This window comes from Lepus europaeus, chromosome 10 (genome assembly GCF_033115175.1).
Source record: "Lepus europaeus isolate LE1 chromosome 10, mLepTim1.pri, whole genome shotgun sequence".
NCBI classification, from domain to species: Eukaryota; Metazoa; Chordata; class Mammalia; order Lagomorpha; family Leporidae; genus Lepus; species Lepus europaeus.
In genome coordinates this window covers 86,131,077-86,146,091 of record NC_084836.1, presented here as the reverse complement: position 1 = coordinate 86,146,091, position 15,015 = coordinate 86,131,077, and the positions used below count along the sequence as shown (strand labels likewise).

Here is a 15,015-nt window from a genome sequence, read left to right as displayed (position 1 = left end):
GCCAATCATTCTTTAGTAACATGGTCAGTACTGCCCTTGTTCGGCCATGGTGATTGCGTTACAATGTTTGTCAGCTAAAAATGTCTCCAAAATTAACACTTCTGTAATAGTCAGAGGGAAGTTTCTCATCTAGAACTTCAAAGAATATGTCTCAAATAAATTTTTAAAAAGTGCCTACAAATATCTAGAAGTGGCTTTAGGCCTCAAGTGACAGAATCCTCACCACACATAATGACTTACAGAAAACATAAACTAATTTTGTAAAAGACAAACATTTCGTCTCATCAAATGATAAGTAATTAAGGACTATTGCGACTTGCACTGAGTACTACAGAGATGTAGGCAGCTCGTAGCTCTTCTTTCTTCTACAACATATAGTGTGCCCTTCACATTAATGCTCACCAGATGGCTGCTGAAGTCTTACCACCATATTTTATCTTGTCCAGGAATATAGAAGATTAAGAAATAAAATAACGGTAACAATAAGTAATAGATAGATAGTAGAAAAACTTGTGGATAAGTCCTTTATGGTGAGCTTTCCTGGAAGCCCACCCAATATCATCTGCCTCCATATAATTTGGTCGCTCATCTCTTTTTCATCTCTTTTTTGAAAAAAAAAAAATTACTTGCTTGTTTTAAAGGCAGAGTGGCAGAGAAGGAGGTGTTGACAGATATCTTCCATCCATTGGCTCACTCCTCAAATGCGCCCAAGTCTGGGCCAGGTCCAAACCAGGACCCAAAAACTCTCACAAATGAATGGTAAGGACACAATGGTTGGGCCATGATATGCTGCCTTCCAAGATGCACTAGCAGGAAACTGGGTCAAAAGCAAAAGAGCAGGGACTTAAACAGGCACTCCCATATGGGATGTGGGTATCACACATGGGCTTAGACCACTGAGCCACAATATCTACTCATTTTTTCATCTTTGGAGGAGATGCTGGTAAGTATAGATTTTACGTTGAGCATTGGCACCCCCATTAATATAGGAATTCTATTAGTGGGAAAATGTGGTAGGCAACCAATATTTGATATCATAATGATATCTCATTGGTTGATTTTTTTAATGAAGAACATGGATATGTGGAAAGAAATTCATAGTTAGATATTAAAAGAATTTTACCATAATATTAGCATCAGCCAAAAATATGTGAGATCTTTAATAAGTTCATGAAAATGTGCATAATGAAAAAGTGTGCATAGAACTGACATTTTTTGCACCAAAATGAACATCTTTGAATTCCATTTTACACAGTCTTTGAAGAACCCTTCTATCTGATATTCTGATCAGAATTTCAATCAGCTTGATGGTCTCATTCTCCAACCTAATGGATAAGCGAAAGTTCATTGCTTCATATTTTTCCAAAATATTTTAGAGTCTATTATAAATATTTATGAGAAATATTATTTTTCCTCATTTGGGAATTCAAGCTCAATAACATGAAAAAAAAAGGTAATTGTTCTCTTAATACACACGTGAGTTGGGTCTCAGATTCCATGAGAAAGGAGCATCTTATTGTTTTTAAAGATCAGTCCCTAAAGTTTTGGGTTAAAGTTGAAAAAAGCTAAAGTTGTGTTCCATAACAAAAAAAAAAAAAAAAAAAAAACTGCTCCAGGTTCCTGATCTGGAACGTGGAAAGGTTTATTCTATTATACTTGTCATCTTCTCCTGGGTTTGCATTCCAAAGTTCATCTTCAAATTGACCAGCCAGATCAATAGGTTCATAAGAGGCTAATTTTTAAGTCAGCCTAAGGCAATCTCACATAGCTAAACCGAATTCCTCACATCTGGGTTGCTTCAAGATGTGAATCTCCTTGTCATTGTATTTTCTCACAGATATTTCTTCTTCTCCCTAAAGGGAACACTGCTGCTGTTCAGGACCTAAAGCACAAATCTTTCATGCAGGGTGCAGGTGACCTCTAATGGAATCAGCTTTTCATTGGCTCACTTTAGCTACGTTTTTTTTCCCCTCCAAGAGTTAGGACAACAAAAAGCTGTTTCTTTGTGTTTGCAGTGAGATTATTGTTTAGTATATTTTTTCATGGTGATGATGATGACAATGATAGTGTTGATGATGTGTATTTGTGTAACAAATATCTTTAAAGTTTAGTAGCTTGAAATAACTCATTATTCTATGATTCAATATAAAGGTGGAGATTTCTTTGGCTCTTAGCTGGGCTTACTCATGTGCTGGTGAGTTGCCAGGAAAGTTGAGCACTGGCTAGTCTAGGATGGCTCAGCTGGAGTTGTTCCTCTCTGTCTCAAGGGCCTTTTTGTTCTATTTGCATAGTTTCCAAGGGAAGAGACCATGGTTCGTACTATTTTGTATGAAGGGAGGTGGGAGAAAGTAGAAATTAGGAACACATGCTTTAAATTCAGGCGCACAGTGATTCTGACCCAAGCCCCAGATGACTTTGCACTAATCATTTAACTTCCACTTTTTTATTTAATAGAGATCCAAATGGATCCTGCCTTTAACATTTTTAATGATGAATGTGAGAACATGGCCAAAATTTATTGCATGCTTGCTATATAACAGGCATTATTCAAAGTACTTGTCAGTTTGCTCAAAAAAAATCCCATGATTTTTAATGGAGGTCCTCTCAGGACCCCCATTTTGTATATGGAAAAAAAAACAAGGCACAGTGAGTTAAATGGCACCAGGAAGAAAATATCTACTGTCTAACTCCAGAACCATCCTCTTTCCAATTTGCAACACCACCTCGTAAAGAAAGTGAAGGCTCGCAAGTCAGGCTACTAGGCACATTGGGAATCCTCAGCGGATGGGACACAATTATTGTTGTTGTTGTGGTTTGATTCCTTCACAGCAATCTTAAAAGAATGCTTTTTGTGAGGTAGTTGTTTACCAAATTCATGTAAATCTGATTCAAAAGAGCCTCCCCATTGTATCCTCTTGGGCTTCTGAGTAGTGCTGGAAACCTCTTATGGCTCAGGCTAATATGATTTGTGTGACTGCCATTATATTAAGTGATCATCTTTTATTTACAAAAGTTTTAAATGAATATGTGAAAATCTAAGAACTTCAAAATCTCCCTTGCTACAAACTGTTTAGAAAATTGACTTTGTAAGACAATGAGAGCTCACAGTGACAATTTCTAAAATAACTGGATTTCACTAAGTGATACTTTTGATATTTTTCTAAACCCATGTTGAGAACTCTTGTCTTTTTTGTTGTTGTTGTTCTTACATTCACTGGCCACAGTATCTGACAAATTTCTCTTCATCGGTTTGTGGCTTGCTTTTTCACTCCTGTTCTCAAGATCAACATGTTCATGGGCTTTATTTGAGAAATGCCAAAGGGGCAGACTGGAATCCAAAGGGTTACATAAATCTTAGGTCTAAAAAAAAAAAAAAATGAAGTGGTTTCATATTCCATTTTGTTTGTCTTTATTTACCTATTTAAATAGTGGGGTAAGACTATGCTATAAGAACAGTCTCAAACTCTAAGCCTGAAGATAACATTGATGAAAGAGAGAAAAACTATTCCCCCCAAGCACAATCAAAACCCATCTTTCCACCCTACCCTCAGACAGCATTAATTCCTTGATGTTAGTCTAAGGAAACAGAACTAAGATCGCCTAATAAGAGGAAGGTCTCTGAATTTAACATTTACTAGAGTTTTGGAGGAAGTATGTCAGTGACTCGAGGCCCTTGCCTTGGTTAGCCATCTGCCTGTGAGTGTTCTGTTTTGTCCTCATTGTCAGCATGGTAAATGGCATGATGTGTCAGTACAGCAGCAAGCATGCCCTTTATTAGGAGCTGCAACTAGACTCCCCTCAACCTTGATGAACAGCAGTCCCATCAAAGAGCTCAGTGTTCACCCCAGTACTGGCAGACTATACCATCTGCAGTTTCTAGGCAGTTCGCAACTCTTATCTTCCGTTAGTCTGGCTTCAATCACTAAGTAGGAAGAGCAGCTATTTGAATGAGTAAGAGAGACTGACTGCTGGTGTTCACAGAGTCTTCAGATTCCAGCATGATTAAAGACTCTGAGACAAACCTAGGAGGATGAAATTGGCTAAGATAAAATGTTTTTCCAGTAATCAATCCGAAATTTTTTTTCTCAACAGTTTAAAAAAAATAGCCACAATCACCTGAATGAAAAGTACCATTCTGTAATTTATGACAGAAGTGAATGTATTAGTCATGGAAATTGACTGCCACAAACGTCCCCAAACCTCAGTGGCTATACATAATGAAGGTTTATCTATCACTTGATTCACTGTCTGGAATGGAATGTGGGCATAGAATGGAGTTCTGTTCCACACTGTCATTTGGGATTCAGGCACCTTCCATCTCAGCACTGCACCATCTTCTGCAGTTGATGATGGATGCCCTGCCCTGGAGACTATGCATCTGGCCTGCAGACAAGGAAGGTCACGTGCAGAAGGATTATGCATGAAAGTTTTAGAGACTAGACATAGAAGTAGTTCCATCACTTGTTCATCCCCTTTAAACAAGGCTAGACCTCATGATCCACCCCAACCACAAATGTGACTGGGAGACACTATCTAGCCCCATGCTCAGGAAGAAAATAAAAGAGTTTTATCCAGAGTATCATGAAAAATTCAAAATATAGTTACTATGCTTGCATATGGAGCTTGGTTATCTTTTATCCTACCCAATTCATTTATATATATATAAATATATATGTAATATATGTATATAATTCGCAAAATACATGAACAGGCACTTTCAAGCAGAAGATGGTGGCCAATAAAGACTTGGAAAGTTACTTTACATAATTAGTCATAGGGAAATGTATATTGACTATATCTTCAGTGCAATTAGATTTGCTAAAGTTAAATAGGTTGATGACACCAAGGCCAAAATTTCAACTCTCATACATTGGTGGAGGTTTGTGTAATTTGGTACATTGACTTCATAAAACTGTGTGTTCTTTATATAAGTGTAATGTATACCTACCCAGGAATTTCATTCAAAGGTACTTGTCCAATGGAAATGAAAATGGATCACTAGGCTGGCGCCCCAGCTCTCTAGGCTAATCCTCTGCCTGCGGCGCCGGTACTCTGGGTTCTAATCCCGGTTGGGGCGCCAGTTCTGTCCCGGTTGTTCCTCTTCCAGTCCAGCTCTCTGCTGTGGCCTGGGAAGGCAGTGAAGGATGGCCCAAGTCCTTGGGCCCTGCACCTGCATGGGAGACCAGGAGAAGCACCTGGCTCCTGACTTCGGATCAGCGCAGTGCGCCGGCCACAGCGGCCATTTGAGGGGTGAGCCAATGGAAAAAGGGAGATTTTTCTCTCTGTCTCTGTCTCTCTCTGACTGTCTAACTCTGCCTGTCAAAAAAAAAATATGCTGAGTAAATGGATATATGAAATTTGAGTTTTGCCACAAGTAAAATTATGGTGACATAAATCTGAACATGGGCTCCTTCAGGGTAGTCACAGGGGCAATCGGATGGAAAGGGCACAAGAGACATTTTTGGGTTTATGGAAACATTTTTGTAGTATTATGAGCATCATTATTACATGTTTATTAAATTTATTAATGTATGGTCGTATATACATTTCTTAAAGCCCACCAAAAGGGCACACTTAAAAATCTGTGCAAATGTATGCACATTATCGATGTTAAATGTAATTAAGAAACTTTAAAAATAATGAAACATAGTGTTTCAATATCCCAATGCAAGAATTGAGAGAAAGCTATGTTTATTCAAGTCCTACAAATCTGGAGGATCTGAGTTACATTGCCAGTACTTTGTGAACATTGGCAAATCACTACACTTTTCTAAGCTTCTATAACATATAGATAATAAAGTTAGTATCTACATTGCAAGGTAATTCTCAGTGCAATACCTAACACATAGATACATTTAATACATTTAAACTGTAGACATTATTATGAGACAGCCCTTCAGATAGACTTTCATTGCCCTAATGCAGTCAGAAGTACTGGTATAACCATAAAGATTTTGAGAATTAGATATCTGCAAACTGTATTAGGCTGTAGTATAAATAATACAGGCAATATTTGACAGCATATGATTATGTATACTAGCAAATCCTATTTTAGTTATCCATTTCAAAGTGACTCTATCTCTTTGCCACTAAGAATATCTATTCACTTTAAAATACTGTTCTCTTGAAACCTTTATAAAGAAGGTCAAACATAGATAGTTAGGATATAAATTGTTTTCTGATAGTCTCACCCAGTGTTTTGCATCCAGTGATCACATGACTTAGGTATATATTTTTCCAACATATATATATATATGGATATATGTATAAGTGTATGTGTATATATGAGTATAACTTTGTGGTGACCATACTATGTATATTGTTCCAAATTTGACATTTTCACTATGAAATCTTTTTATGCTTAAAATTCTATTTAGCTATAAAGTTTGCTATTTTTGATAGCTGTATAATAGACCATGACATTAAAGTACTTTTGTTTTTAATTATTATTTAACCAGCTGCCTATTGATGGACATCTCGGTAGCTCCAAGTTTTCACTGTTGCAAACAACTGAATTATTGTAACTTTTGCACTTTAACATTTGTGTTAATAATTTTATATAATAAATTCAAAAATGTAAGGTTGCTTACAGAGTTTGAACAATGTTTACTGATTTGCTTTTTTTGTAAGAAAAAAGCTGAATGTGTGTGCATATTTAAATAGTGAGGGAATGAGTATCATAATGTTGAAAAGTTCTCTGGGTAGTAAATGGTGGCTATCATATTCTCCCTTTTTTTTAAGAATTGTTTATTTATTTGAAATTCAAAATTACAAAGTGGGAGGGAGACAGAGAGATCTGTTTTTTGTTTTTCATTTTTCAATATACTTACTTATTTGAGAAACAGAATAAGCTCCCATGCACTGATTCAGTATTCAGATGCCTGCAATGGCCAGGGGTGGGCTAGGGCAGAAGCTGGGATCCAGGGGCTCAATGTGGGTCTCTCATAGGATGGCAGGAATCCAATTACTTAAATGACCACTGCTGCTTTTCAGGATCTGTGTGGGCAAAAGACCATAATTAGGAACTGGATCTGGGAAACAGGCACTCTGTATGGGACACAAACATTTTAACCAACATCTTATCCACTAGTCTGAATACCTGCCCTGCTTCTCTACAGCTCAACTTTTAAGTAAGGAAAAGAGTTATTATAAATTTTATACAAAATTTCAACATAAGGTCTTTAAGATAGCTGCCATAAAAGTGGCACATAGCACTATACATAACACTATACTATGTTGAATGCCTCCTATGCACATAATTATGCAAATTCTATGCAGAACTCTGTAGTGCCATTATTTAAAAAATTACTGTTTTTGTATGTTTATTTTGTAACCTGCAATATTGCTGAATTGTTAACAGGTTTTTGGTGAAGTGTTTAAGCTTTTCCATGTACGTATTGACACAGAATTTTTTTAAAGGAAGTGGGTCTTGAAGGCATCACGTAACTTGTAAATGGTAGTCTGGACTTCAACCTAGGGTTTGTGAGAGAAAATCGAGAGAGAGAATTGGATATCATGGGTTTTCTTCTACAGGGCTAAGGTTTTCCAAGTGGAACAAACTTATTTCCTTCTTTTTTTTTTTTTTCCATTTTGATTTTACATTTGTTTCCAAAAGGCCAAATATAAGCTAACTTTTTCTCTCTTCCTTAGTGGATGGCTGCATTCATAGAGCAGCTGGCCCCTGCTTGCTAGCTGAATGCCGAACCCTGAATGGTTGTGAGACGGGACATGCGAAAATCACCTGTGGTTATGACCTCCCTGCAAAGTGTGAGTACAACTTTTGAACACTGTTTCAGAATCAGATGAGAAACCTTACCTTGTTTTTATTCCTCAAGTATATATTTGATAAAGGAAATTATCTTGATGGTATTTAATTAAATTTGCTTGTATATATGGCAAGAAAATGTGTTTTCCAAATGAATATACATGCATATAATGTAAGTAATTTTTGTTCAGGTCTTAGAGTGTCTCTGAGACAGGGAAATAAAAATACGAGCAAAATATACGTTAGAGTATTTAAGTGCCATGGAGTGACAAGCTTCTGGAAATGATGCCAATTTCTTATTCCTTGTTCAGATTTCTTGATTGTGAATGTGTTTAGAGCAAAGGAGATCAAAGTGATGTATTGTGTTTGCAGCTGCCATGTAAAGGCTGATTGGCAATTACAGCCAAGGCATCTGTCACACTTTGCTTTCAGGAAAAGCCAATGGAATGTGGTTGTCAGTGTGAGAATGTATTTGCTCTTATGAATGCAGAATGGTCAAAATTTCCATTATATTTGAATAGAGAGAAGTATTACATTTGATTGACCTTGTTGCTTAGTCATTTAGCTAACTGGATGAAGTAGGGTGAAGTAAAAATACTGAGAGAGAAACTAGTTAAAGGTACAGTTTTTCTTTCCTTTCCCCGCTTTTTGTTGTTGTTGTTGTTGTTGATGTTGTGGTTGTTGAATCACATAACCTTCTGGGCATGGCAGTGGAGGTAGAGGATTTCCTTACAAAATTAAGGTGTGCATTGACCCGTACATTGAGGCAACAATTTACTGACTATGTTATTCACTTGCTTCTTTGTATGCATCCTAAATCTGTGAATCTATTTTGTGTAAAAATGAGACTGGCTTTTATTTTTGCTTTAACAATGGCGAAATCATGACTAAAACAATTATAGCATAATCTGTAGGACACTATTTGGATTCTGTATAGACAAGTTGTGTAAGAATGAATTTTCCATGGTTATGTATAAATAGAAAGTGTTTTATATTTTAAAGGTTACTTATATTTAAATGTAGGGAGTTGTAGATAGCAACATATTAAAGTAATATTTGTCTTCATACACATAATACTGCATTCTGTATTGCTCTCAGTGAGTTGGTAGTGAAAGTATATTAATTATAACGGATTAATTTTTTCTCTAATAGTTTTTTCTTTCTCTGTTAGTGTTTTACACGAATAGCATCCTACTTGGAATATAGAATATTAAATAAAGCTTTTTGTGTATAGTGATCAATTAAAATGGTAGCTCTGTTGTACAGGTTGATATTAGTGTTATATTTTTTTAAATGTGCTTGCTTCCATTTGGCATCCCTATTCAACTTTCCATCAATTTCATTACTGCTACTTGAGAGTTATTGAAGACTTGTACAGTACTAGGTACCGAGGCATAAAGATCAATAACTCAATACTTGTGTTTGCAGAATTCCCATAATTGGGTCATATCTTTGAGCTAAACTGTGGCTTTCATGGCAGTCCTGGTGCAAGTGAGTCTCAGGACAAAAGCTGAAGCCATGGAAAGTTAGACCACAAAGCTTGGTACAGAATCCATGTGAGCTGAGATACTCAGAGCCTGATACATACTCAAGTTACCACATGCAGCACCCAGGTCATGTTTAGGAAAAAAAAAAAAATCCATAGACTAGAAATTAGCAATCACGGCAATGCCACCTCATAAAAGTCACAAACATGGACTGTTTGTAAAAGGTCTTGGTATTTCTGTATATTTTGAAAGATTAATGACTTGTATTAAAACCATAGAGAAAAACAATATGAAAATGAATAATAGTTTACATTTGTATATCACTATATAGTATTTCATAGTACTTTCACAAGCCCTTATATTTTAAATTATGTTTTGTAAACATTGTGTGTGTTCATTTTCCTTTTCCCTGTTCCTGAAAGATATTTTTTCTTTTTCATCAATTTGGTTCATCTATTTCAGAGTCATTAACAATTCACAGATGTGCTTTTGTAGTGAAGGAATGAAAAGGGAGCTCATTACATACTGTTTGGGTCATTTTTCCCCTCCATATTTAATAATTCCATGACAGTTTGACAGCAGAAACTAGTTCCTATCTTTCCTCTGAGACAGTGGGTTTATCATTACAGGGCTACTAAAGCCAGTCATCCAGCCACAAGTGATAATATCTTCATGCATCAGCAATTTATTTGGGAAATGCTATTGTCTCGGTTACAGACAAACTTTGTGAGTTTGGACCTTTTTTTTCCTTCTTGCTAAATTAATATATTCATAAATGTTTATATTTGAATTAATTTTGCTTATAATCTGTGTTCTGTGACTCCTCAGGATTGGTGAAATGATAAGGCATAGATATGTAGCTAATCCTTCACTGCTTGGATGTTTTGAATCATTTCCTTTGACATAAGACTATCCAATCATTTTTTCAAAAGAAACTGAAACAGTAGAAAGAATATTCTCCTCTATTGCTTCGAAGGCTATCCTGAAAGAAATGATTTAAGAAGTAGATAAAGGACCATTTATTAAATGAATCTTTTGGGGGATCTTCTCTTGTACTGTATTACATGTCTTCTGGATTCATAAAACATTTAGATTTCTACAGATGTTTAGAAACTTTTCAACCTGTGGGACATCACTATTTACACTTTCATCATTCCACCAGATGCTCAGCTTCATGGAAGCAGGAGCTGTCTATCTTAGTCATGGTTATGCTGTCACTTTCTTACATACTGGCTTATAAATATGTGCTGAATTAATATGAATGAATGCAGATCAAATGATTGTATTTTTTTGTGACCTCTTCACCCACAAAATAACTTTTTGACTGTTATCGCTGTTTCTAATTCTTTATCTCCTGCAATCTGTTCTGCACAATCCTGGTGGTTCATATATCTAAATCAGTGTCCTTGCAGTTGTTTATAAGGCCACGTATAACGTAACCTTACCTCTTTGTCATATCCCCTGTGCTTCTCCCCACAACGGCAAGTTCCTCACAAAGGCTGCTTTCCTGATCCTCAGTGCCTTTGCACTGGCATTCTTTCTTCCTGGAATTCTGTTATTCAAAGTACTAACATGGCTACCTTATATAGTATGCTTAAATGTAACTTCAGATATCACTCTAAAATAATGTTTATAATCCCTTCTCTGCTTCAATTATAGCCATGTGTCTGTTGAATTAAAACTTCAAACTTCAAATATATATCATTTACATTTATTTATTTTGTCTATTATTATGTCTGCCTCTATGAGAATAAGGGCAATGACTATTTTTCCCCATCTTTTTCATTTCTTGGTGTATCCATACACCTTGTACAAATGGCTGACACTTAATAGAGAAGATCATTATTGAATGAATGAATAAAATGTAACTCTACTTGTCTCAAAGGCTTCCAATGGGATTTTCCTTAAATGCAGACTTGCTCAACCTTTGGCCTTCCATGATTTACTGCCGTATCTTGAACTACTTAAAACTTTGGAACAATATGAGCTGTTCAAAATGCTATATGTGTGCATGAGGTCTTTATTTGGTACTATGTAGAAAGCTTTAGTTCTCCTTTGTATCCCTCTTCCAGACTCAATTTAAATATCACTTCTACTGTGAAACAAGTCTTCTGTTATCACCTCAGCTAAAAATACCTTAATTTTCTTCAGACTCCAGAAGACTGCATGATAACCCACTGAGGGAACCTTATACTTGCTACCTTTTATTGTCATCTATGTGAACTTTCTACCTGTCTAACAGGGACCTCTATGTATAATGAATATTCAAGAAATATCTTTCAAATGAATTAATTGTTAAAAGTGGTAAGCTAGTTGGTAATTGGTGGTTGGTGGGAGGTAAAAAGAAAAGTTATGCTAATATTCCTGAAATGATGAAGTTAGTGTCAATTATCCATTGTATTTTTAAAATCATATTTTAACATATATCCAGTTCCAAAGTCTCTTAAGAACTTTACTCTTAATGGAGCTATTCCTCAAGAGGAAAAGATAAAAATAAAGAAACCATATCAACTTTATTTCCTGATTTTCAGCATAGCTCAAATATCTTTTCTTCAGAGTGCTCCATTTCTAGGATTAGGGCTGAATAATCCCAAAAGACAAATGGAAGAATATTAAATCTGTATATATAAAATTGTGGAGGCTGTTCCTTTTATTCCTTCTATTTCATCTTTGGACCATATCAAAAGATGATATTAGCATGCAACTCACAGTTTTTCATTAATCGTTTAAAGGAAAACTCTAGGGTGAAAAACCATAGCATAATGTGTTTGAATGAGTAGTATGAATCAAACCCCTTCTTCTGTTCCCAGGTGCAATAATAATCAGATGATAGTAGCTTAAAAGGTACTGTTGATAATAATTAGTACTTCTCTTGTGCCCTTCATCAAGAAATCATAGTACTCTGAAACACTAGCTCATCAAACCTTTTGAAATTCCTATGAGGAACTGACATGAAAAGCTGCATTCAGCACAAAGAGAAATTCAGGTATGGCATGATGCTGGCCAAGGATCCCTGAGCTCAGGATCCTTTTACAGGTGTCGGCCATGCTTGTTATCTTTATTTATTTTTAAGTTTTTTTTTTTTTTTTTAGAGCAGAACCATGTCTATTTGTTTGTATATTATCTGTGGGTACTTTCATGTGACAGAGTTGAGTAATTGCTACAGGGGTTATATGGACATAAGACTTGAAATAGTTACTACCTGACCTTTCACAGAACAGTTTGCCAACCCTGATCTATGGCAAACCCAACTACCTATAAAGGAGGAAGGTGATATTTAGTGAGGTAGCTTAAATTTTATTAAACTTTATTAACTATATGTGATTTTCTCAGATCACAATTGACAAAAGTAGAGCTAAAATACTTGCTGTCTATTTCCTAGGACAGTAGATGCTTCTAATGCTCAAGTTGTTGCTGAGAAAATTACCTTAGAGGGATTCTCAGAGACCTTTGAAATCTTTCAAATAAAATTAGGTGACTTTGAAAAAAAAAATCAACTCCAGAAAAAAGTGGTCATTTTTCTCTATAGGGCCAGGACTAGGAATCCAGTCAGTCCAGTTTCTCAAAGGAGAGTGGTTTAAACCACTAGATTGTTAGGCAATAAATCTCTATTCCTTGCTTCCTCCAGTGATGTTAGCTCATGTGCTGAAAGGGAGCCTGCAGTCCTGAAGAAATTCAATTTCTAAGGCAGGTAACTCAGAAGATGGTTATGAATTTGTCCTTTGCAAAGGGTGACCTGATTTCGACCATCGTGGGTTCTCCCAGCAGGTGTCTGATTGTGAAAGTGGTGGAGTGGGCTTCCTGCTAACAGTGTGACTCTGCAAGGCTTTGCTGGAGACCTGAGGGCCCTCATAAACTTCTTCCATAATTAAACGACTTGTATCATTTGAAGAGAAAAATGGTTTCTGATGAACATAAAATCATCTTTCCTCCTAAAGAGGCCGATGGGATTGTTTCTCCTCAGTTCAACTCTGATTGGATCGTTTTCTTTTAGTACTTGAGAAATTTAGTTTGTATTTGAATCTATTTCTCCATAATTACCACCTCTTTCATTTATGTTAAGAAGTTTCATATGTTTTATCTGTTGAGTGATCCTCATAGTGAATGCAGGAGTTAGAGGGGGCAGAAAGATTGTAAAACTCAGAGCAGTAGGTCACACAATATGGTCCTTGGTGTAGTAGCAGCAATGACAGCAGAAGAACAACCTGGGAATTTGTTAAAGAGGCAAATTCTCACGTCCTACACCCCAGACCTACTGAATCACATTCTGTGATTTAACAAGCCCTCCATGACCTCTGATGGCATGGCATCTTGGGCAACTGTTCTCTTGTAACTACTTTACAGTTTCTAAAAGCAGTTATTGTCCAAAGCTGGAAGAACTTAAGTCTTCTCAGATGAGCATGTGAATGAATGGAGGGAGGTAAACAAAAAATAAAATTAAAAAAAGATGAGGTCTGATAGGGGAGCAGCCGGATAAGAAAATCAAAAAAGGAACAGTAATTTAAAGTTTATTCCAGCTATAATGCAGGTTATTCTGACTTTAAGGTAGCATCACATGGCATACTTCTGAGTCCATTCCCGAGATATTCTGTTGTACTTATCTCTGTCTGTTTTATAGATCCGTGCAATCTCTGGCACTAGGGGGTCATCTGGGTTTGGATCACATAGCAGTGAACAAATGGATAAAAGAACTTTAGAAATAGTTAAAGCAGGAGACCACTGTGATCTTAGAATATCGAGACAAATGCTGCCATTACTGTTAATATTTGGATGATAAATTCTTGTTGTAAATGCAACCTTAGGTGGTTTGAAGGGGTAGTCTGTAGGAAAATGAATTGTCAAAAAGAATACACCGCCTTGATATGGGCTGTCATTAGGTCCCATAATTGTGGCTTGCCAGTGAAACATATCATCCCCAACTGGACCTGCAGAACATTGTGCTGGAGGGTCACTGGCCAAATCACTAAGTTCCTTATTAATCCGTTTCAGCGCCATAGTCTGTGCTTTTTAGTCTGGCTCCTCTCTCCCTCTCTCGGTGTATGCTCAGAGGTCCGGCCAAAACTCTTGATTATCCGGGCGGCGGGGAAGGATTGTCTCTTGGTCTCACACCAGCTCTGCCAGACACAGGCGCTTGGTATGGAGGTGGCGGATCTTGCGAGAACAACGTGGACGGCTAACTTCACTCTAGAAAGAGGAGTATTTTTGTCTTTGGATTCCTTGTCTATGTCCTTTGGGTTGCACAATGCAAGCATCCTTTTGGGTCACAGATTAAGGCTTCTTTGAGAGAATTCTGACATGAACTTCTTTTCCATTGTGCCATTCTCATAGATAATGTCTTCATTGTTTGTTTATTTGTTTGTTGCCTATCTTTTCCAAAATAGAACAGCATTTTGAGGAAGACGGGAATCTCACTGGTCTCTTTCACACAGGGATCCTTAGCATCTGTCATAATACCCAGCGCAGAGTTGGCTCTTGTTACTAGTTTTCTGGAAGGAATATTGACAGCATGATCTTTTTCTCCTCTTCTCCTATGTCATTAGATGCCACTAGAGGAGACCAACCAAGATATTACACAAGATAGGACAACATAATTCCAAAAATCTGCACAGCTTGTGCTACTGCTACTATCAACATCTTTGTTACCCCATCAACAAATATGTTTCTTGTTCAAAGACTCCAGCAGTTTAAAAAGTCTAGGGGCAAAATTTGCTTAAATTATCTACATGCCACAAAAATAGCTTACACTTTCAGAATATTTTTTCT

General features: G+C 36.6%; 2 protein-coding genes across 2 annotated transcripts in view; one reads left to right on the top strand and one right to left on the bottom strand.

Annotated features, from left to right (window-relative positions):
- LOC133768127 (ADP-ribose glycohydrolase MACROD2-like) overlaps positions 1 to 7,784 on the top strand; it is a 728,541-nt gene extending 720,757 nt beyond the window's left edge. The window contains exon 5 of the mRNA XM_062202513.1: positions 7,651 to 7,784. Coding sequence (XP_062058497.1) covers positions 7,651 to 7,784 — 134 coding nt within the window. The remainder of the gene's footprint in view (positions 1 to 7,650) is intronic.
- A 5,782-nt stretch (positions 7,785 to 13,566) lies between these two features.
- LOC133767825 (ubiquitin-conjugating enzyme E2 D3-like) lies at positions 13,567 to 14,379 on the bottom strand. The gene has a single exon (XM_062202271.1). The coding sequence runs from the start codon at positions 14,245 to 14,247 to the stop codon at positions 13,804 to 13,806; it is 444 nt and encodes a 147-aa protein (XP_062058255.1). The 5' UTR covers positions 14,248 to 14,379; the 3' UTR covers positions 13,567 to 13,803.
- Positions 14,380 to 15,015: the final 636 nt, after the last annotated feature.